The 22,879-nt window shown below is 44.3% G+C and overlaps 1 protein-coding gene across 1 annotated transcript in view; it reads left to right on the top strand.

The window, feature by feature from the left end:
• Window positions 1-1,883: 1,883 nt before the first annotated feature.
• Window positions 1,884-22,879, top strand: part of LOC310793838 (Na(+)/H(+) exchange regulatory cofactor NHE-RF2-like) — a 28,442-nt gene continuing 7,446 nt past the window's right edge. The window contains exons 1-2 of the mRNA XM_083655733.1: window positions 1,884-2,251; window positions 3,416-3,757. Of these exons, the coding sequence (XP_083511859.1) occupies window positions 2,045-2,251; window positions 3,416-3,757 (549 nt within the window). The 5' untranslated portion in view covers window positions 1,884-2,044. The remainder of the gene's footprint in view (window positions 2,252-3,415; window positions 3,758-22,879) is intronic.

Below are 22,879 nucleotides of genomic sequence, written 5' to 3'. Positions count from 1 at the left end.
AATTTTGCCTATAATGCACAACATGATATCAGTAAACATTGGGAAATGTCAGTACTGTTGAAATGCAGTAAGTCTTTATTGTGGTATAAAACATTTGTGCCTCTTGCATTGTGGCGTTACACTGGATTGGAGTTACATTATTGTGGAGTTTTCATTAGTGTATTATTCGATTTGGTAGGCTATCTTTTCTATTGGTTAACAATACAAATATTACCACACTGGAAAGGTTTACTGACCACTGGCTCAAAATATGTGTCCCTTTTATCGAATGAAGAAAATAATAAAAATCACACTTTGAAATGGACTAACAAGCTATATAAATTAAACGCTGTTTACTGGTAAGCCAAGAAAGGCGGCCATTTGACTTTCTCTGGATAAAGGCAGCTTGACAGTTGTCCAGGTGCAATAATAATCTGACATTTATCTGATACATATTTTTTTCATATAGTTCTTTCTTTTCACTTGCCCTTTCCACAGGGAGTGTTCAGGGTAAGCAGAGCTGCAGAACAGCCTGGAGCTGGTAGAGCTAGGGAATCAGTGTGTTGCTGAGGGACACTTCAGCAGCGTGTAGCTAGGCTTGTACCCGTGTCTTCCGGCTCAGCTGTAGGTGGAGGGTCTGTTTCCTATGAGCCACCAGCTGCTCTTGTCACAACATTGTTGATCAAACTAAACGTCCTTGTTGTGCCTTCATACCATTACATAATGTGAAAGTCTTTGTTGTGAATATTCACACCAAACACCCTCAATAAGACACACACCAGCACTTTTTTTATTGGACACGTGTTATATAGGACCTATAGGACCTATAACACGTGTCCAATAGACCATAAGCATCAGAGAAGCGTATAGAATTGAACCAAGCGTTGAATGTCCATTTACTTTTATGCAGCTATCCCTATGCTGTCAGAGATAGAGCAATAGCATGCAGAGACAGAGTGGCAGACTTCCTTTGTTATTAGCTAAATGATCTATGTATGTACATACATATAAGATCTCTTATATGTCAATACACATTCAAGAAAGCATCATGTAGCAATCATGTACGAATGAATATACACCCAAAAAAATAAAATAAAATGGTTTAATGCTGGAGGAGGGAATACAAATTTAAATATTTTAAACCGTACAAGCTGTTAACAGTTTTAATTGCTTTTGCTTTTAGTGTTGAATTGAATTGATGTATTGTTTGAACTCATTGCTAAAGGCAATGAAGCAGGGTTTCTTACCTGTAAAATTACATTTATGAATGTGGAATTTGGCTATTATAATAATAAGATAATCATGTAGGCTACACAGTTTTCTGTGTATTATTTGCCAGGACACCAAACAATACATTCTTCCAATATAAAGTAAAAGTTTCATATTTTTTTCCAAACACAATTATAGATTTTGCCGGAAATTATTAACAGTTGGGCAATGGCAAAATAAATGCTGCTAGTGCATGGCCCACTCATTAACAAAAATCCCACACTGGGCGCATTTCGTCCCAAAACCAGTCTTTATAGCCAGCCAGGCGTAAAGGCTACCGTTTGTGAATTGTCTTTGGCTGCGTCACTCAGGTGCGCACTGAAGGGGACGCAGTGGCACCTGTTGCGGACAGTCACAGGACAACACACGCCCATCTGACGAGGAGAATTAAAGACAGAAGAGTGTTACGCACGGTGTGAGCAACAGCTTTCTAATCTCTGATCTCTTGGATTATCCCTCCGGGCCGGGTCGCGCTGGCTTTTTGGTGGTGGCCACTGTTTTACGCACACTTTGTCCACATTTTTTGGCCCGCTCATACTCAAATGGATGATGATGGATTAAATATGCAATCGTTTTAGCTCGTCTCGATGCATGCCTTCTTTTATTTTTTCCAGCCGTTTTGGATTTTTTTGGGGGGGGACATGATCAACGATGATGATCTTTTGGTCACCGAGGTGCAGCGCGGCCGTACCTTGGATTAAAAACCAGAGACTTTGCACTCCTCTTGGAGCAGTCACCCGTTTGTTCTCCTCCTGAGAGATACTTTTGACCTGTTTTTCCTATTCACGGCCTGGGGATGGAGAGCGAGCTGAGACCCAGGCTTTGTTTCCTGACCAAAGGGGACGGCGGCTATGGGTTTCACCTGCACGGCGAACGCAATAAAGGCGGGCAATTCATCCGAAAAGTGGAGCCCGGTTCCTCGGCAGACCTGTCCGGGTTGCAGCCAGGAGACCGGGTGGTGGAGGTGAACGGGGAGAATGTGGAGCACGAAACCCACCAGCAAGTGAGTGATGTCTCTCAATACACATAAAAGTGTATATTTTTTTAAACACTAGGCCTGCATAAAACAGCACAATATGCCTACATAAACGTCCATCAGTGTGAGAGAGAGGGTATGATAAATACAAGGCAATATTGGTGGTGACACATTTGTGCTGCTGACTTTAGCCAAAGTTTGAGGATGGTTTTAAACTTCACTGCAGAGCTTCAATGGGTTTCTAAAGTTTGTGGTGGCTGGGTGTGGAATTCCACTTCCCCACTACTTCAACCAAGAAAGCAGATTGACCAGAGGCTGTCTTCTGAACCGCAGTGCCAGACCCAGTCACCCGTAAAATGCTCTAGTCTGGTTCTACTGCCACTGCCAGGATAGCAGGCATGCTCTTAGAGGATGGGGTGCGAGATATGGATGATTTTAAGCATCAGGCATGCATCAGGAGTAAAATAAAAACGGATTAAAATTTTGGATTTTTTTTCCAGGGTGTTACAGGCAACTAACTCCCTTGGATTTGATAGTACTTTTTGTTGAGGATTTGTTGAGTAAGTAAGTAGCCACACAGGAGTGTAGTCACACCTGCCTGATGTGACCAGGTTGTTGTTCTGCAGTTAAGACACATGTGGAAATCATAGTATGACGTGTAGCCTACAAAAAGCTTTGCAGCAGACAGAGACAACTGCTGCCCGATGCTCTTCAAATTAATCAGATTACATTTAGAACATTGCTGAAAAATGGTGCGTGTGCGTGAGAGACAGCGAGGATCGGAGAGAGAAAATACCGAGGTACGAACAATGAGTCCTATACCTGTTCCACCACTTTCTCCCTTTGCCTGAGGAGGAGGAGGAGGAGGAGGGGGGGTTCTGCTAAAATGGGTCAATATGGGTCTGGTGTAATGGGAATCAATGGGTGTGTGCGTCATACTGAGACTGTTCTGTACAGGTAGCTATGGGTGAACAACATGTACTACATGACCCCTCACTTCATCACTCCACTTTGTCTTCCTTCTCATCCTTTTTGACACTCCTTGCCTCTCTCTCTCTCTCTCCCTCTCTCTCTCTCTCTCTCTCTCGCTCTCTCTCTCTCTCTCTCTCTCTCCCTCTCTCTCCCTCTCTCTCTCTCTCCCTCTCTCTCTCTCTCTCCCTCTGCCTCTGCCTCTCTCTCTTTCGGCGGCAGGTGGTGAGTCGTATCTGTGAAGTGCCCCACCGGACCAGACTGCTGGTTGTGGACAGAGACACAGATGAGCATCTGCATAGCTGTGGCATGGCCTGCACCGAGGACCTGGCCATCGAGATGGGGACCTTTTCCCCCCGGCCCTCGCCCTGGGGCACCCCCTCTGCCTCTCCCGTACCCCGAGAGAACGGATCCTTCTTCTCGCCCAAATCTGTCCCCGTGCACCACTCACTGACCTGCCCGGGCGCAGACTCGCCCACTCTCTCGCTCACGTGCAGGGAGGCCAAGCGATCCTCGGTGGCATCGAGCTCAGTGGCATCCAGCACGGTGGTGACGGACACAGAGGTAAGGCTCGTCACATACATGGCATGTTCAGGTCTAGGGATGTCCGATATTATCGGCCTACCGATATTATCGGCCGATATTAGCATAAAAAATTCATATCGGTATCGGTTTTCATGCCGATATTATTATTATTTATTTTTTTAAATACAGGGGGAGTCTCACTGAGAGCAATGCTCTCTTTTTCAGGAGTGCCCTGTTCACATTCACACACACATTCATACCTGGAAGCTGACCAGTACAACCACAGTCTGATCTGTTGGCCACTGAGCAGCTCCACTGGAGCGGTTGGGGGTTAAGGGCCTTGCTCAAGGGCACCTCAGTGGTGGTAATGAGGGAGGGGCAAGCGCTGCCTTTTCACTTTCCCCACCCAGATTTATCCTGCCGGTCCCGGGGATTGAACTGACAACCTTCTGGTCACAAGCTCGCTTCTCTAACCGTTGGGCCACCACTGCCCCAATAACACTTACAACTTTAACACAACATGCATATTATATGTTAAACTCTTCAGCTACATTAAGCTACATTATGTAACTTGTTACCTGAAATTTTGGTGAAAAAAAAGCCCGCTTATATCGGTATCGGTTGATATCGGTTGATATCGGTATCGGAAATTAAGAGTTGGACATTATCGGATATCGGGTATCGGTAAAAAAGCCAATATCGAACATCCCTATTCAGGTCCATAAGGATTGTTCCTGCATGAATGGGTCTACATGACTAAAAGACCCATTCTGGAGAACCTATCAGTGTACAGTGCAGCGTCATTTCACTCCCATAACAACATTTCAGAAGGCTTCTATGTAATATCTGTTATAATTACCCCATACGCATCTAAACTTCAAAAGGTGGGACTCCTCTGTGATAGTATGTTATTGCATATTTCACTATCGGGAAGGAGTCCAAATTCTGACGTTTTCAGTTTGATTTTAGTTCAGTTTAGTTGAGTTCAGTTCGGTTTAGTTTAGTCGACAAAGAATGAGAAGCAGGAATATCTGCTTACACAATAAAGTCATTTCCATTGCGGTCCTTGATATGAGTAGCAAAGATAACACAAGTGCATAATGGCTTGTCGATAAAGAGTAGCAATCAATACCACAGTATCTACTAATGTCTTTGAGATGGTTGGAGGTTCTCTGTGGATTCCAAGATGTTAAAAGGTCCTCTAACATCCCGGGTAGTGTCCTCTAGTAAGAGAGTGGCGTCAGCGGAGGACCAAAATGCAAGAATCATTAGCCAATGAACAGCCAGGAATGGGTCTCGCGCTACTTTTGCATGCTAAAATAAAGCAGATAATGTACAATTTGATTCATTTCAAGGGATGAAAAAACCCTTTCAAAGTACAACACTGTCTTTTTTGATGCAACTCGACAGTGCTGCTTTTTTTACTGAAGAGTTCCACTTTCTACTTCCTGGAAAAAAACTGGTCCATTGGAGTGAATGGAGATGTCAGAACTCTTCTATTATACGGCTCTGATCCCGGGCACTTCTTTCTCTTTTCATCCTCAGTTGCGTGCAGCAATGCGTCCTCAAGGTGTCCCATGGGGCACTGATTTGGAAACTCACCCCTTCACTTGATACTCGCTACCAAAGGCCATCTCTCTGACCTTTATAAATGTATTAGCAATTCCTCATATTAACCTCTTCCGCTTGATAGACTCTGGAACAGAGATATCAATACTTCCTCAGACCTGAATTGACACACTACATATTCATAGCTTTCAAGGGGCGTTACGTGCTGCCCACCTGGCGGTCAAAAAAAAAACTTGTTCATTCCGCTGGCCGCCTCGACTAGTTTCTCACGCTGTGTTTGTTCAGCCAAAATGCCGGATACCTGTTGTGCTATCGGTTGCACTAACCGACGAGGAGACACGCCTGGCTTGTGCTTTTACAGAATCCCGTCGGAGAAAGAAAACTCAGACAGGAGGAGGTTGTGGATTTGATTAGACGTGGTTCAGTCGCTGGGGAGGACAAATGGCTTCTTTTCTACCATCAAAGTACACACGTCTTTGCGGCCAACATTTCATCAAAGGTAAGCTCAAGTAACGTTAACGGGGTATTTTAATCATTATTGTAACGTTACTTGAGCTTACCTTTGATGAAATGTTGGCCGCAAAGACGTGTGTACAAACGGCTGAACAAACACAGCGTGAGAAACTAGTCGACTCGGGGGGCAGCGGAATGAACAAGTTTTTTTTTTGACCGCCAGATGGGCGTTCCCGGCAGCACGTAACGGCCCTTGAAAGCTATGAATACCGTCAAATATCCTTTAATCTCGTAATCCAAACCGCCAATGATCCATTATACATTTATTCACAGGTCTTACAGCATACCTCGAAGATTACAACTAATGAAAGTCAAAGAGAATCCATACTGTGACTTTTGTCCGGGCAATAATACCATTGGCACTTTTCTTCATACTAGGCATCTCGCGCGCCATGCACGCTCGATTCCTAGGCTCTTATGACATCACTGACGATGTAGCAATGCCACGGCCGAGCCCGCCTTGCAGCTCGACCGCTGTGCGGGCTCACCGGCTCTTATGACACCACTGATGGATGACATCACTGATGATGTCACAATTTCGCATCTTGTGGCATCACATGACATCCAATGTCACAATGCCTCCGTGTGTGTGTGTGTGTGTGTGTGTGTGTGTGTGTGTGTGTGTGTGTGTGTGTGTGTGTGTGTGTGTGTGTGTGTGTGTGTGTGTGTGTGTGTGTGTGTGTGTGTGTGTGTGTAGTGGGACAAAAATTGAAATAAACAAACAGCTCCCTTTTATATATATAGATAGATGGTTTGGCAGTACCCAGAGATTCTCGAGTTTGCGAAAATGACTTAAAGTCGAACTGAACCCGTTCGTCACGTGCGTCGCAGTCCGTTTCAGACTGAAAACATAATTTGTCTGAGATGACAAGTTGAGAGGCGGGTCATAGTATCATGTCGATGATTTGATTTGACAATTCTGTCGACTGGCTTTGGCATTGGTGAATCATGGCGTGTTCCACCCCCAAATCCAGTGGGATTCAGCGTGTTGTCGTGCTACGCGAGTGGGATCCGCGGAGTACCAGGCTGCTTCGTGCGGAGCGAGCGGACAATCCGATGCATGCCCGCCTGGAATCTCCGAGGGCAGACCCCTGACAACCACGCCCTCAAGCGCGTGCCTTTTACGCTATTTCTGTAAATACGATATCCCTGGAATGCGCGTTTTAACAAGCTAGTTACATTTCTTTGCATTCTTAGAGATTATAGTTTTTGTTTTTTGTTCATGTTTCTAACAATTGGCCAAGTTAGTAGTTAGTTTATGGGATAGGAATTCTGCCAGATGACAGGCACTAGGCGCCATTTTCTACTTCATTTGGAAGAGAAAATTATCCAGAAATGAAGATTTGATTGACAGCTGCATGTCGTGATATGACTGGTTGAAATGGGGTAGAAATTTGATAGTACTAGGTGACGTCAGCAAACTGTACATGACTGTTATCAATGAAATCTTGAAAAATGAGCTTTTGATGTGAAAGTGTGAAAAACGAAAGAAATTCGATTTTTGTGATTTTTTTGGCATACATTATTAAATAGGTGCACAGTGCATACCCAGGTATTTGAACTAAAAGAAAAGAAAAGTCATTTTTGGGCTCAGCTCGACTTTAAGTATTACGGTATGTCCATGGTTCAGTATTATTGAGAGAGCTGTCCCTCACTCACAGTGTCTGCTATTATTAATGACACCTTGGAGCGAACTACAAATGATAGGCGCCACTTGCTGGCTGGTCTCACAGCTGCTAAAAGGATGCTAGCTTGTCGCTGGAGACCACCACTGTCGGTGAGAGAATGGCTCTCTTCCTACCGGGATATCGAACAGCTGGAGCTTTCTACAGCACGATTACGTTATGACAAAACACACGATATTACTTTCCGGTCAAAGCTAATAGAAAAAAAACATTTGTTTTATTATAAATATTGTGATTAATTATCTTTTTTAGCTGTGGTTTCATGTACTTGCTTGTTTACCTGTACTTGTGTGGAATAGTATACATACTGTTACAATATGTACACCCTTTGGTTACTTAATATACATAATGCTTTATGTATACTTTTGTCTACTTCTGTGGATGTCATCATGGATGATGGAGGAAATTAGCATAACTATCAAAAAAAATTACTGCGGCGCTGAACAAGCGGACCTTTCATCGTACTCAAACTCAGTAAATATGACACAGTGTCATCTTTAACCAAATCAAATCACTTTACTGTAAACAATTTTAAAGTTCTAAAAATACATATGACAAGAAAACATTACATTACGTCATTTAGCAGATGCTTTTATCCATTTTGTCAACAGTAGTGAAATCAACTGTGCAACTACATTACAGTCCACACATCATCATCAAGACCTTTTAAAAGGAATATAATATGCAGCATTTGTCAATACTTGAAGGAATACATGGCATTAGTTAATGTTTTATTGTTATTATTTATTATTATTATTATTATTATTATTATTATAGAAGGATGGTTAGTTCAAAAGGGTCGAGGCGTAGCCTGAAAGGTGTGCTTTTAGTCTGAGGATATGAATCACAGTTTAAATCTCAATTGCAGTATTTGGTCGCTGCGCCGAGACAAATTCCTCATACAGTATGCAATCTTGCATACTGTGGCAATAAAAGTGATTCTGATTCTGATTGCGATTCTTGTCAAATAATCGCAATTAGGGTTTTTCTTTTCTTTACTTTCATCTCTCATCTATCACCTAGTTGTGAATGACAGTGTAGTTACACAGTTTGGAAGGATTTGTCGGTTTGCTCTGCTGCAATAGTGGGGATCTTTTCCTGCCCCAGCACTCGTTAGTCAGCCAATCCTCCCTTTGAATATCAGTAGTATGACCCCATTGTTACCTGTTATCACTGACAAGTGTGAACAGTTCAACTGTTTTGAATGTGTATTGTTTCTGAGATAACAGTGTCACAGGGCATACTATTGAGTGACACCAATGAGCTAGCTCTTGTGAAGTGTGAGCTTGCACAACACTTACTTAAGTTAAGTGTCAACAGCTTTACACACTTGGCCTAGGATTGTTTAAGCCTGTTTACCGACACCTTAAAGACAACACCTGGCTCTTTTGCTGACCATGTTTACTGCCAAAAACAAACAGTGGGTATAGTTTATTTGTTTATTAAAAAGGATTCACATGAACTGCCGCCTCGATGACAGCTAGTCTTCCTGGGGGTCCAAGACAGGAACGCGCAACACAACAATTAAAATAGAAAAACACAAAGTAAAAGAACAGAATAAACAATAAAAAGCAAATCTAAGCTAAGACAGATAATAGCATGGTCAGCCAGCCCTCCAGCTGGCCAATAACCCAAATATCAATATATGGTCCATACTAGGGCTGCAACGATTATTTTCATAATCGATTAATCTGTCGATTCTTTTCTCGATTAATCGATTAGTTGTTTGGTCTATAAAATGACAGAAAATGGTGGCAAATGACGATCAGTGTTTCCCAAAGCCCAAGATGACGCCCTCAAATGTCTTGTTTTGTCCACAACTCAAAGATAATATCAGTTTACTGTCATACAGGAGTAAAGAAACCAGAAAATATTCACATTTACAAAGCTGGAATCAGAGAATTTAGACCTTTTCTCTTAAAATTGTACTCAAAACGATTAATCGATTATCAAAATAGTTGTCGATTAATTTTCTGTCGATCGACTAATCGATTCATCGATTAATCGTTGCAGCTCTAGTCCATACAACTCTACACTTTAGAAAACAAACATAAACAAGATGTGTGAGTGTAGATGGGATCTGAGCATCCTTTTAAAACCAAACCTCCCTTTGATCGAACAAATATTGCACGGTAGACAATTCCAAGAGGCCATGGACCTGTATATGACGGTTTTCTTCATGTAGTTGATTTTTGGTCTGGGTTAAAGTCATCTGACCACCACTTGCCCATCTGGTGGTGTGTGTATGAATCCCTAAACTATAAATTATGTTGTTGAAAAGAAATTTAGGAGTTTGAGTTTGAATAACTAAGATATATTATATAAAATATATAAGTAGGTTGGACGTTAGCCTTTTCTAAACACTAAGCCATGTAAGACGTATTATGCACGTCAGCTACGCTAGACCTAGGGGAGCACCCCAGGACCAGCCTATAGCTGACATTTTGACATTGAAAGTGAATTTTGAATGACTCTATTTAGGAGATAAGATGAGTGGCTTTTACAGGTCCCTCTGCAGGTGTCACAGAGGTGTTTTGTGGTGCAGGGGGTGGCAGTGGTTGCGTTAACCGAATATTTTCTGTCTCTTACAATGACAGAAAAATCTTAAGGCTGTCATTTTAACACGGGTAATAATATGAATGAGCCTGTCTATCAAAATGACAATGAGAAAGTCTAACATAGTCTGATAGGTGGAGGCACATACTGTACTTATTGAGTTTATGAGTTTGTCTTGCAGCCTTTGTCCCCCCATAATACCATAGTCTAAGGGCAAATGTGAGGGATCAGATTTTAAGATAGCATTGTTGTGTAATCGAATCTGTTGCATGGCTAATGGTTCTGTCTAGTTTAATTCAGGCTTGAAGCACACAACACACACACACACACACACACACACACACACACACACACACACCTACTGTGGGACCTCACGCACCTCTGACATTACAGGCAACTTAAGAACAGATCAGGGTTTAGGAGCAAGCTTTAGCTATCAGAGCTTTGGCAGTGCACACACACACACACACACACACACACACACACACACACACTGAAAGCCAGTGAGCCTACAACGCATAGTCTCTCAAGACAGACTAGTGATCTCTTCCACCATTTTCTCCCCACCCTCGCCCTAATCCGGGCCCGTATCCTACTCCCTCCCTCCACCCTAGACCTTACCTCTACTCTACCTCCCCTGTACCCTTCCACCTCTCCTTCTCTGTTCTCTCCTCCTCTCTGTCCTCTCCCCTCTCTCACATTCCCACTGCTCTCCTTCCCCTGCGCCCTCCCACCTCTCCTTCTCTGTTCTCTCCTCCTCTCTGCCCTCTCCTCCCTCTCACATTCCCCCTGCTCTCCCTCCCCTGCACCCTCTCCTTCTCTGTTCTCTCCTCCTCCACATTTCCCATTTCTCCCCACCCTCGCCCTAATCCGGGCCCGTATCCTACTCCCTCCCCTCCCCCAACCCTAGACCCTACCCCTACCCTGGCTCTCCCTCCCCTGCACCCTCATCTCTCCTCCTCTGTTCTCTCCTCCTCCACATTTCCTATTTTCTCCCCACCTCCCCCCTCCCCTCCCTCCTCCCTCTCCCTCCCTCCTCCACTCTCCTGCTTTCTTCAAATGTTCAAATGTTATCTTTATTCTGTATATTCTTGTTACTGTGTGTTAGCTAGAATCAGCTAGACATACTTTCTGTGAAGCCCTCTGAGACATGCTTGTGAATTAGGGCTATATAAATAAACTTGACTTGACTTGACTTGACTTGACTTGAATGCTGCAGACACAGTCTGTACTTCAGTCAATTACAATTTGGAGTTGGACAGAGGAAGTTGTCATCCTACAAAGGAAAAAAATAACAACGCTTCAGACCGGAAGGAAGTTCGATGGTATTCGACCAATCACGACACTCGGAAAAATAACCGAGGCAGGTGATTGGATACCCGCTTATTTTGACCGGATATCTCACCTTATTTTTTGACCAACTTTGAGACCTGCCGTCTCTGGAGCATTCGAGGATTGTGGAAGAGATAGACTGGCTTGAGAGGCAATAGCACAAAACCAACATTTCCTAAAGTGCCAATCAGACTCATGTGTTCTCAGTGTTGTCTGCTGTCCACCTGGTTAATCAGACCCATTGTTCTCAGTGTTGTCTGCTGTCCACCTGGTTAATCAGACTCATTGTTCTCAGTGTTGTCTGCTGTCCACCTGGTTAATCAGACCCATTGTTCTCAGTGTTGTCTGCTGTCCACCTGGTTAATCAGACCCATTGTTCTCAGTGTTGTCTGCTGTCCACCTGGTTAATCAGACTCATTGTTCTCAGTGTTGTCTGCTGTCCACCTGGTTAATCAGACTCATTGTTCTCAGTGTTGTCTGCTGTCCACCTGGTTAATCAGACTCATTGTTCTCAGTGTTGTCTGCTGCTGTCCACCTGGTTAATCAGACCCATTGTTCTCAGTGTTGTCTGCTGTCCACCTGGTTAATCAGACCCATTGTTCTCAGTGTTGTCTGCTGTCCACCTGGTTAATCAGACCCATTGTTCTCAGTGTTGTCTGCTGTCCACCTGGTTAATCAGACCCATTGTTCTCAGTGTTGTCTGCTGTCCACCTGGTTAATCAGACCCATTGTTCTCAGTGTTGTCTGCTGTCAACCTGGTTAATCAGACCCATTGTTCTCAGTGTTGTCTGCTGTCCACCTGGTTAATCAGACTCATTGTTCTCAGTGTTGTCTGCTGTCCACCTGGTTAATCAGACCCATTGTTCTCAGTGTTGTCTGCTGTCCACCTGGTTAATCAGACTCATTGTTCTCAGTGTTGTCTGCTGTCCACCTGGTTAATCAGACTCATTGTTCTCAGTGTTGTCTGCTGTCCACCTGGTTAATCAGACTCATGTGTTCTCAGTGTTGTCTGCTGTCCACCTGGTTAATCAGACCCATTGTTCTCAGTGTTGTCTGATGTCCACCTGGTTAATCAGACTCATTGTTCTCAGTGTTGTCTGATGTCCACCTGGTTAATCAGACCCATTGTTCTCAGTGTTGTCTGCTGTCCACCTGGTTAATCAGACCCATGTGTTCTCAGTGTTGTCTGCTGTCCACCTGGTTAATCAGATCCATTTGTTCTCAGTGTTGTCTGCTGTCCACCTGGTTAATCAGACCCATTGTTCTCAGTGTTGTCTGCTGTCCACCTGGTTAATCAGACCCATTGTTCTCAGTGTTGTCTGCTGTCCACCTGGTTAATCAGACTCATGTGTTCTCAGTGTTGTCTGCTGTCCACCTGGTTAATCAGACCCATTGTTCTCAGTGTTGTCTGCTGTCCACCTGGTTAATCAGACCCATTGTTCTCAGTGTTGTCTGCTGTCCACCTGGTTAATCAGACCCATTGTTCTCAGTGTTGTCTGCTGTCCACCTGGTTAATCAGACTCATGTGTTCTCAGTGTTGTCTGCTGTCCACCTGGTTAATCAGACCCATTGTTCTCAGTGTTGTCTGCTGTCCACCTGGTTAATCAGACCCATTGTTCTCAGTGTTGTCTGCTGTCCACCTGGTTAATCAGACTCATTGTTCTCAGTGTTGTCTGCTGTCCACCTGGTTAATCAGACTCATTGTTCTCAGTGTTGTCTGCTGTCCACCTGGTTAATCAGACTCATGTGTTCTCAGTGTTGTCTGCTGTCCACCTGGTTAATCAGACTCATTGTTCTCAGTGTTGTCTGCTGTCCACCTGGTTAATCAGACTCATTGTTCTCAGTGTTGTCTGCTGCTGTCCACCTGGTTAATCAGACTCATGTGTTCTCAGTGTTGTCTGCTGTCCACCTGGTTAATCAGACCCATTGTTCTCAGTGTTGTCTGCTGTCCACCTGGTTAATCAGACCCATTGTTCTCAGTGTTGTCTGCTGTCCACCTGGTTAATCAGACTCATTGTTCTCAGTGTTGTCTGCTGTCCACCTGGTTAATCAGACCCATTGTTCTCAGTGTTGTCTGCTGTCCACCTGGTTAATCAGACCCATTGTTCTCAGTGTTGTCTGCTGTCCACCTGGTTAATCAGACTCATGTGTTCTCAGTGTTGTCTGCTGTCCACCTGGTTAATCAGACTCATTGTTGTCAGTGTTGTCTGCTGTCCACCTGGTTAATCAGATCCATTGTTCTCAGTGTTGTCTGCTGTCCACCTGGTTAATCAGACCCATTGTTCTCAGTGTTGTCTGCTGTCCACCTGGTTAATCAGACTCATTGTTCTCAGTGTTGTCTGCTGCTGTCCACCTGGTTAATCAGACCCATTGTTCTCAGTGTTGTCTGATGTCCACCTGGTTAATCAGACTCATTGTTCTCAGTGTTGTCTGCTGTCCACCTGGTTAATCAGACTCATTGTTCTCAGTGTTGTCTGCTGTCCACCTGGTTAATCAGACTCATTTGTTCTCAGTGTTGTCTGCTGTCCACCTGGTTAATCAGATCCATTTGTTCTCAGTGTTGTCTGCTGTCCACCTGGTTAATCAGACTCATTGTTCTCAGTGTTGTCTGCTGTCCACCTGGTTAATCAGACTCATTGTTCTCAGTGTTGTCTGCTGTCCACCTGGTTAATCAGACTCATTGTTCTCAGTGTTGTCTGCTGTCAACCTGGTTAATCAGACCCATTGTTCTCAGTGTTGTCTGCTGTCCACCTGGTTAATCAGACCCATTGTTCTCAGTGTTGTCTGCTGTCCACCTGGTTAATCAGACTCATGTGTTCTCAGTGTTGTCTGCTGTCCACCTGGTTAATCAGACTCATGTGTTCTCAGTGTTGTCTGCTGTCCACCTGGTTAATCAGACTCATTGTTCTCAGTGTTGTCTGCTGTCCACCTGGTTAATCAGACTCATTGTTCTCAGTGTTGTCTGCTGTCCACCTGGTTAATCAGACTCATTGTTCTCAGTGTTGTCTGCTGTCCACCTGGTTAATCAGATCCATTGTTCTCAGTGTTGTCTGCTGTCCACCTGGTTAATCAGACCCATTGTTCTCAGTGTTGTCTGCTGTCCACCTGGTTAATCAGACCCATTGTTCTCAGTGTTGTCTGCTGTCCACCTGGTTAATCAGACCCATTGTTCTCAGTGTTGTCTGCTGTCCACCTGGTTAATCAGACTCATGTGTTCTCAGTGTTGTCTGCTGTCCACCTGGTTAATCAGATCCATTTGTTCTCAGTGTTGTCTGCTGTCCACCTGGTTAATCAGACTCATTGTTCTCAGTGTTGTCTGCTGTCAACCTGGTTAATCAGACCCATTGTTCTCAGTGTTGTCTGCTGTCCACCTGGTTAATCAGACCCATTGTTCTCAGTGTTGTCTGCTGTCCACCTGGTTAATCAGACTCATGTGTTCTCAGTGTTGTCTGCTGTCCACCTGGTTAATCAGACTCATGTGTTCTCAGTGTTGTCTGCTGTCCACCTGGTTAATCAGACTCATTGTTCTCAGTGTTGTCTGCTGTCCACCTGGTTAATCAGATCCATTGTTCTCAGTGTTGTCTGCTGTCCACCTGGTTAATCAGACCCATTGTTCTCAGTGTTGTCTGCTGTCCACCTGGTTAATCAGACCCATTGTTCTCAGTGTTGTCTGCTGTCCACCTGGTTAATCAGACCCATTGTTCTCAGTGTTGTCTGCTGTCCACCTGGTTAATCAGACTCATTGTTCTCAGTGTTGTCTGCTGTCCACCTGGTTAATCAGACCCATTGTTCTCAGTGTTGTCTGCTGTCCACCTGGTTAATCAGACTCATTGTTCTCAGTGTTGTCTGCTGTCCACCTGGTTAATCAGACTCATTTGTTCTCAGTGTTGTCTGCTGTCCACCTGGTTAATCAGATCCATTTGTTCTCAGTGTTGTCTGCTGTCCACCTGGTTAATCAGACTCATTGTTCTCAGTGTTGTCTGCTGTCCACCTGGTTAATCAGACTCATTGTTCTCAGTGTTGTCTGCTGTCCACCTGGTTAATCAGACTCATTGTTCTCAGTGTTGTCTGCTGTCAACCTGGTTAATCAGACCCATTGTTCTCAGTGTTGTCTGCTGTCCACCTGGTTAATCAGACCCATTGTTCTCAGTGTTGTCTGCTGTCCACCTGGTTAATCAGACTCATGTGTTCTCAGTGTTGTCTGCTGTCCACCTGGTTAATCAGACTCATGTGTTCTCAGTGTTGTCTGCTGTCCACCTGGTTAATCAGACTCATTGTTCTCAGTGTTGTCTGCTGTCCACCTGGTTAATCAGACTCATTGTTCTCAGTGTTGTCTGCTGTCCACCTGGTTAATCAGACTCATTGTTCTCAGTGTTGTCTGCTGTCCACCTGGTTAATCAGATCCATTGTTCTCAGTGTTGTCTGCTGTCCACCTGGTTAATCAGACCCATTGTTCTCAGTGTTGTCTGCTGTCCACCTGGTTAATCAGACCCATTGTTCTCAGTGTTGTCTGCTGTCCACCTGGTTAATCAGACCCATTGTTCTCAGTGTTGTCTGCTGTCCACCTGGTTAATCAGACTCATGTGTTCTCAGTGTTGTCTGCTGTCCACCTGGTTAATCAGATCCATTTGTTCTCAGTGTTGTCTGCTGTCCACCTGGTTAATCAGACTCATTGTTCTCAGTGTTGTCTGCTGTCAACCTGGTTAATCAGACCCATTGTTCTCAGTGTTGTCTGCTGTCCACCTGGTTAATCAGACCCATTGTTCTCAGTGTTGTCTGCTGTCCACCTGGTTAATCAGACTCATGTGTTCTCAGTGTTGTCTGCTGTCCACCTGGTTAATCAGACTCATGTGTTCTCAGTGTTGTCTGCTGTCCACCTGGTTAATCAGACTCATTGTTCTCAGTGTTGTCTGCTGTCCACCTGGTTAATCAGATCCATTGTTCTCAGTGTTGTCTGCTGTCCACCTGGTTAATCAGACCCATTGTTCTCAGTGTTGTCTGCTGTCCACCTGGTTAATCAGACCCATTGTTCTCAGTGTTGTCTGCTGTCCACCTGGTTAATCAGACCCATTGTTCTCAGTGTTGTCTGCTGTCCACCTGGTTAATCAGACTCATTGTTCTCAGTGTTGTCTGCTGTCCACCTGGTTAATCAGACCCATTGTTCTCAGTGTTGTCTGCTGTCCACCTGGTTAATCAGACTCATTGTTCTCAGTGTTGTCTGCTGTCCACCTGGTTAATCAGACTCATGTGTTCTCAGTGTTGTCTGCTGTCCACCTGGTTAATCAGACCCATTGTTCTCAGTGTTGTCTGCTGTCCACCTGGTTAATCAGACTCATTGTTCTCAGTGTTGTCTGCTGTCCACCTGGTTAATCAGACTCATGTGTTCTCAGTGTTGTCTGCTGTCCACCTGGTTAATCAGACCCATTGTTCTCAGTGTTGTCTGCTGTCCACCTGGTTAATCAGACTCATGTGTTCTCAGTGTTGTCTGCTGTCCACCTGGTTAATCAGACCCATTGTTCTCAGTGTTGTCTGCTGTCCACCTGATTAATCAGACTCATTGTTCTCAGTGTTGTCTGCTGTCCACCTGGTTAATCAGACTCATTGTTCTCAGTGTTGTCTGCTGTCCACCTGATTAATCAGACTCATTGTTCTCAGTGTTGTCTGCTGTCCACCTGGTTAATCAGATCCATTGTTCTCAGTGTTGTCTGCTGTCCACCTGGTTAATCAGACTCATTGTTCTCAGTGTTGTCTGCTGTCCACCTGGTTAATCAGACTCATTGTTCTCAGTGTTGTCTGCTGTCCACCTGGTTAATCAGATCCATTGTTCTCAGTGTTGTCTGCTGTCCACCTGGTTAATCAGACTCATTGTTCTCAGTGTTGTCTGCTGTCCACCTGGTTAATCAGATCCATTGTTCTCAGTGTTGTCTGCTGTCCACCTGGTTAATCAGACTCATTGTTCTCAGTGTTGTCTGCTGTCCACCTGGTTAATCAGACTCATTGTTCTCAGTGTTGTCTGCTGTCCACCTGGTTAATCAGAACCATTGTTCTCAGTGTTGTCTGCTGTCCACCTGGTTAATCAGACTCATTGTTCTCAGTGTTGTCTGCTGTCCACCTGGTTAATCAGACTCATTGTTCTCAGTGTTGTCTGCTGTCCACCTGGTTAATCAGACTCATTGTTCTCAGTGTTGTCTGCTGTCCACCTGGTTAATCAGACTCATTGTTCTCAGTGTTGTCTGCTGCTGTCCACCTGGTTAATCAGACTCATTGTTCTCAGTGTTGTCTGCTGCTGTCCACCTGGTTAATCAGACTCATTGTTCTCAGTGTTGTCTGCTGTCCACCTGGTTAATCAGACCCATTGTTCTCAGTGTTGTCTGCTGTCCACCTGATTAATCAGACCCATTGTTCTCAGTGTTGTCTGCTGTCCACCTGATTAATCAGACTCATTGTTCTCAGTGTTGTCTGATGTCCACCTGGTTAATCAGATCCATTGTTCTCAGTGTTGTCTGCTGTCCACCTGATTAATCAGACTCATTGTTCTCAGTGTTGTCTGCTGTCCACCTGGTTAATCAGACTCATTGTTCTCAGTGTTGTCTGCTGTCCACCTGGTTAATCAGACTCATTGTTCTCAGTGTTGTCTGCTGTCCACCTGGTTAATCAGATCCATTGTTCTCAGTGTTGTCTGCTGTCCACCTGGTTAATCAGACTCATTGTTCTCAGTGTTGTCTGCTGTCCACCTGGTTAATCAGACTCATTGTTCTCAGTGTTGTCTGCTGCTGTCCACCTGGTTAATCAGACTCATTGTTCTCAGTGTTGTCTGCTGTCCACCTGGTTAATCAGACTCATTGTTCTCAGTGTTGTCTGCTGTCCACCTGGTTAATCAGACTCATTGTTCTCAGTGTTGTCTGCTGTCCACCTGGTTAATCAGACTCATTGTTCTCAGTGTTGTCTGCTGTCCACCTGGTTAATCAGACTCATTGTTCTCAGTGTTGTCTGCTGTCCACCTGGTTAATCAGACTCATTGTTCTCAGTGTTGTCTGCTGCTGTCCACCTGGTTAATCAGACTCATTGTTCTCAGTGTTGTCTGCTGCTGTCCACCTGGTTAATCAGACTCATTGTTCTCAGTGTTGTCTGCTGTCCACCTGGTTAATCAGACCCATTGTTCTCAGTGTTGTCTGCTGTCCACCTGGTTAATCAGACCCATTGTTCTCAGTGTTGTCTGCTGTCCACCTGGTTAATCAGACCCATGTGTTCTCAGTGTTGTCTGCTGTCCACCTGGTTAATCAGACTCATTGTTCTCAGTGTTGTCTGCTGTCCACCTGGTTAATCAGACTCATTGTTCTCAGTGTTGTCTGCTGTCCACCTGGTTAATCAGACCCATTTGTTCTCAGTGTTGTCTGCTGTCCACCTGGTTAATCAGACTCATTGTTCTCAGTGTTGTCTGCTGTCCACCTGGTTAATCAGACTCATGTGTTCTCAGTGTTGTCTGCTGTCCACCTGGTTAATCAGACTCATGTGTTCTCAGTGTTGTCTGCTGTCCACCTGGTTAATCAGACTCATTGTTCTCAGTGTTGTCTGCTGTCCACCTGGTTAATCAGACTCATGTGTTCTCAGTGTTGTCTGCTGTCCACCTGGTTAATCAGACTCATGTGTTCTCAGTGTTGTCTGCTGTCCACCTGGTTAATCAGACTCATGTGTTCTCAGTGTTGTCTGCTGTCCACCTGGTTAATCAGACTCATTGTTCTCAGTGTTGTCTGCTGTCCACCTGGTTAATCAGACTCATTGTTCTCAGTGTTGTCTGCTGTCCACCTGGTTAATCAGACTCATTGTTCTCAGTGTTGTCTGCTGTCCACCTGGTTAATCAGACCCATGTGTTCTCAGTGTTGTCTGCTGTCCACCTGGTTAATCAGACTCATGTGTTCTCAGTGTTGTCTGCTGTCCACCTGGTTAATCAGACTCATGTGTTCTCAGTGTTGTCTGCTGTCCACCTGGTTAATCAGACTCATTGTTCTCAGTGTTGTCTGCTGTCCACCTGGTTAATCAGACTCATTGTTCTCAGTGTTGTCTGCTGTCCACCTGGTTAATCAGATCCATTGTTCTCAGTGTTGTCTGCTGTCCACCTGGTTAATCAGATCCATTGTTCTCAGTGTTGTCTGCTGCTGTCCACCTGGTTAATCAGACTCATTGTTCTCAGTGTTGTCTGCTGTCCACCTGGTTAATCAGACTCATTGTTCTCAGTGTTGTCTGCTGTCCACCTGGTTAATCAGACTCATGTGTTCTCAGTGTTGTCTGCTGTCCACCTGGTTAATCAGACCCATTGTTCTCAGTGTTGTCTGCTGTCCATCTGGTTAATCAGACTCATTGTTCTCAGTGTTGTCTGCTGTCCACCTGGTTAATCAGACCCATGTGTTCTCAGTGTTGTCTGCTGTCCACCTGGTTAATCAGACTCATTGTTCTCAGTGTTGTCTGCTGTCCATCTGGTTAATCAGACTCATTGTTCTCAGTGTTGTCTGCTGTCCACCTGGTTAATCAGACCCATTGTTCTCAGTGTTGTCTTCTGTCCACCTGGTTAATCAGACCCATTGTTCTCAGTGTTGTCTGCTGTCCACCTGGTTAATCAGACCCATTGTTCTCAGTGTTGTCTGCTGTCCACCTGGTTAATCAGACTCATTGTTCTCAGTGTTGTCTGCTGTCCATCTGGTTAATCAGACTCATTGTTCTCAGTGTTGTCTGCTGTCCACCTGGTTAATCAGACTCATTGTTCTCAGTGTTGTCTGCTGTCCACCTGGTTAATCAGACTCATTGTTCTCAGTGTTGTCTGCTGTCCACCTGGTTAATCAGACTCATTGTTCTCAGTGTTGTCTGCTGTCCACCTGGTTAATCAGACTCATGTGTTCTCAGTGTTGTCTGCGGTCCACCTTTAATCAGATCCATGTGTTCTCAGTGTCGTCTGCTGTCCACCTGGTTGTAGGACTAAATGGGGACTGGCTGGAAGAGGTTGAACCCGACAGTGTTTGGGCTCCAAACAGCGGTCTAGCGGCTCACGTCAAACAGGCATCTGTTTAGCGTAAATAGAGGCTGGCGGTTGGCTTGATCCATCGCTGTTTCTCAGTATTAGTGAAAGGGGCAGAATTACACAACAGGAAAACCTGATCAGTGGGATAACAGAAGACCTAAAATGCACCTAGAAAGTGCAGACATTCAATCGGGACTCTTGGAGGCAGATAATATCTGTGTTAAATTCCATGTATTATGCTGAAAGCATCTATTTATAGACATGAGTGATTGCTTTGTGAGTAATTATTTATCTGCTGCTAGTTCAGTGGCTCAGGTTAAGGAATGATAATGCTATATTTAGCCTATAGACTCTTATAGCAGCGTTTCCCAAACTATGCGTGGGGGGTGGGTCGCCGACTGGTCGTCATGGCAACTTATTACCGTATGTTTTTTGTGAGTTTGTGAGACACAAAATGTACTTTTGGGTTCCAAGATGAACACGTTTGGGAACCCAGCTGCTCTATAGGCTAAATATTGCATTATCCCCCACGGGCCCACCACGACCCAAATCGGGTCCCGACCCATAGTTTGGGAAACACTGCTATAGAGAGACAGAAATAAATACAGATAGCTATGTCACACACCCTTTAAACCCTAGTTCCTCATTGCGCGGCTCGTGAGACGCTGGCGGCTCTCAAAGCTTTAGTTGGCGGCTCTAAGAAATTGAAAAAAAAAAAAAAAAAAAAAAAATCTCTTTTAGATTTTTTTTTTTTTTAGATTTTTTTCCCCCGTTGTTGACAGTAATAGACGGTGCCAAATCATACAAAACAATAAGCATTTTGCTTTTAGGAGTATTGTGTCAGCGTGCAGCGCTGTTCCAAAACGTGTCAACCTGTGTCGTTGCCTGGGAAACGCACATCCCATAATACAACTGTTCGCATCGCATCCCATAATAGTATGATGATACTTGGGATGCCATTGCGAACATAGATGTGAACAGGTTAGCTAAAACTTTAGCGTCGACTCGCCCGCGATGGCCCCCACCGTTGCGGTCGGGGTACCTTTCAAAATCCCTCCAGGCCTGAAAGATTTTCTAGGGGAAACTGGTATATATGTGTGTGTGTGTGTGTGTGTGTGTGTGTGTGTGTGTGTGTGTGTGTGTGTGTGTGTGTGTGTGTGTGTGTGTGTGTGTGTGTGTGTGTGTGTGTGTGTGTGTGTGTGTGTGTGGAAAACAATAAAACACAAAAAAATGGTAGGCAGATGTGCTTGGTTGGGGTGGCTTTTGGTGTTTTGCGGTAAAAGTGGCTCTCCTATTGACTTTGTCCTGCCAGTGCGGCTCTCATCGAAGAAATAGTGAGGATCGCTGCTTTAAACGGACAGAAGTTTGTTATTATATATAAATGATATGACTGCTGTTGGGTTTTCCTACTTTTGGCAATTATCACAATTTGTCTGGTTGCAGTTTATTTCTTGCAACTTCTATGCAATGGCCAGCACCTCTGAAGCCTTGTGCTTTTCACCTACCTGCACAGTAAAAGACACACACACACAAACACGCTCTCTGTGTGTTTTTGTCTCTTTCTTCTTGTCATTGACATCTACACTGTTTCACACCTAAATACAGACGTGATTTCATTGTTCCATGATAGTGTTATAGCGACAGACACCCATATTGTCTTACGTAACGACTGTGTTGGCTGCTGTCACAAACACGCAACACTCTGCCAGGTCTGCCTCAATCACATCTCTCACACACACGTCAAATCTGTAGTAGGGATGCACGATATATCGGCAATCATATGGGTATCGACCGATGTTAGTCATTTTTTAACATATCGGCATCGGTCCGATGTTGCAATCTTAATAGCGGTTATCGGTATCAGCCAAAATTTTCACATTGAGAGGAAACAATGTGGTAAATCTATGATTTATGGGCTTTTGCAAATGTTTTGTTAATAAAGAAATGCATTACTTTTTCAATTTCACAGTGATTATCATAGAAACCTGTTTTTATACAAGTCATATCGACATCGGTAAATATCGGTTATCGGCCATAACAGCAATGTTAATATCGGTTATGACTATGAGTATCGGCCAAGATCGGTGCATCCCTAATCTGTAGCATGAATGCAAGATGAAATGATCATACTGATACTCAAGGATCCTTAAAATAGAGATCTAACTGACTTGGTGAATGTTGGGGTATGCCTTGGAAGACAGGGGCTAGTCTGTTGGTTCAAGCCATACATTGTATTTGATTCAAAGGAGTTAACCCAGATAAAAAGATAGGCTACTTAAAGGAACACTCCGCCCATTTTCAATCAGCTTTGTATCATTAGAACATCAGTAGTATATCAGAAAACTGTAAACTGTTTTGAAGTCTGTCATTTAATTTGACAGTTATTGAGTGTTAAAGTGTGGACCAGTGACATCACTGGTCCACACTAACTCAAATTAATAACTCATTAACTCAAATCAACTCTCAAACTGTAAACGGTTTTGAAGTCATTCA

This window comes from Poromitra crassiceps (assembly GCF_964638095.1).
Source record: "Poromitra crassiceps genome assembly, chromosome: 19".
Taxonomy (NCBI): Eukaryota; Metazoa; Chordata; class Actinopteri; order Beryciformes; family Melamphaidae; genus Poromitra; species Poromitra crassiceps.
This window is presented reverse-complemented; position numbering and strand designations above follow the sequence as displayed.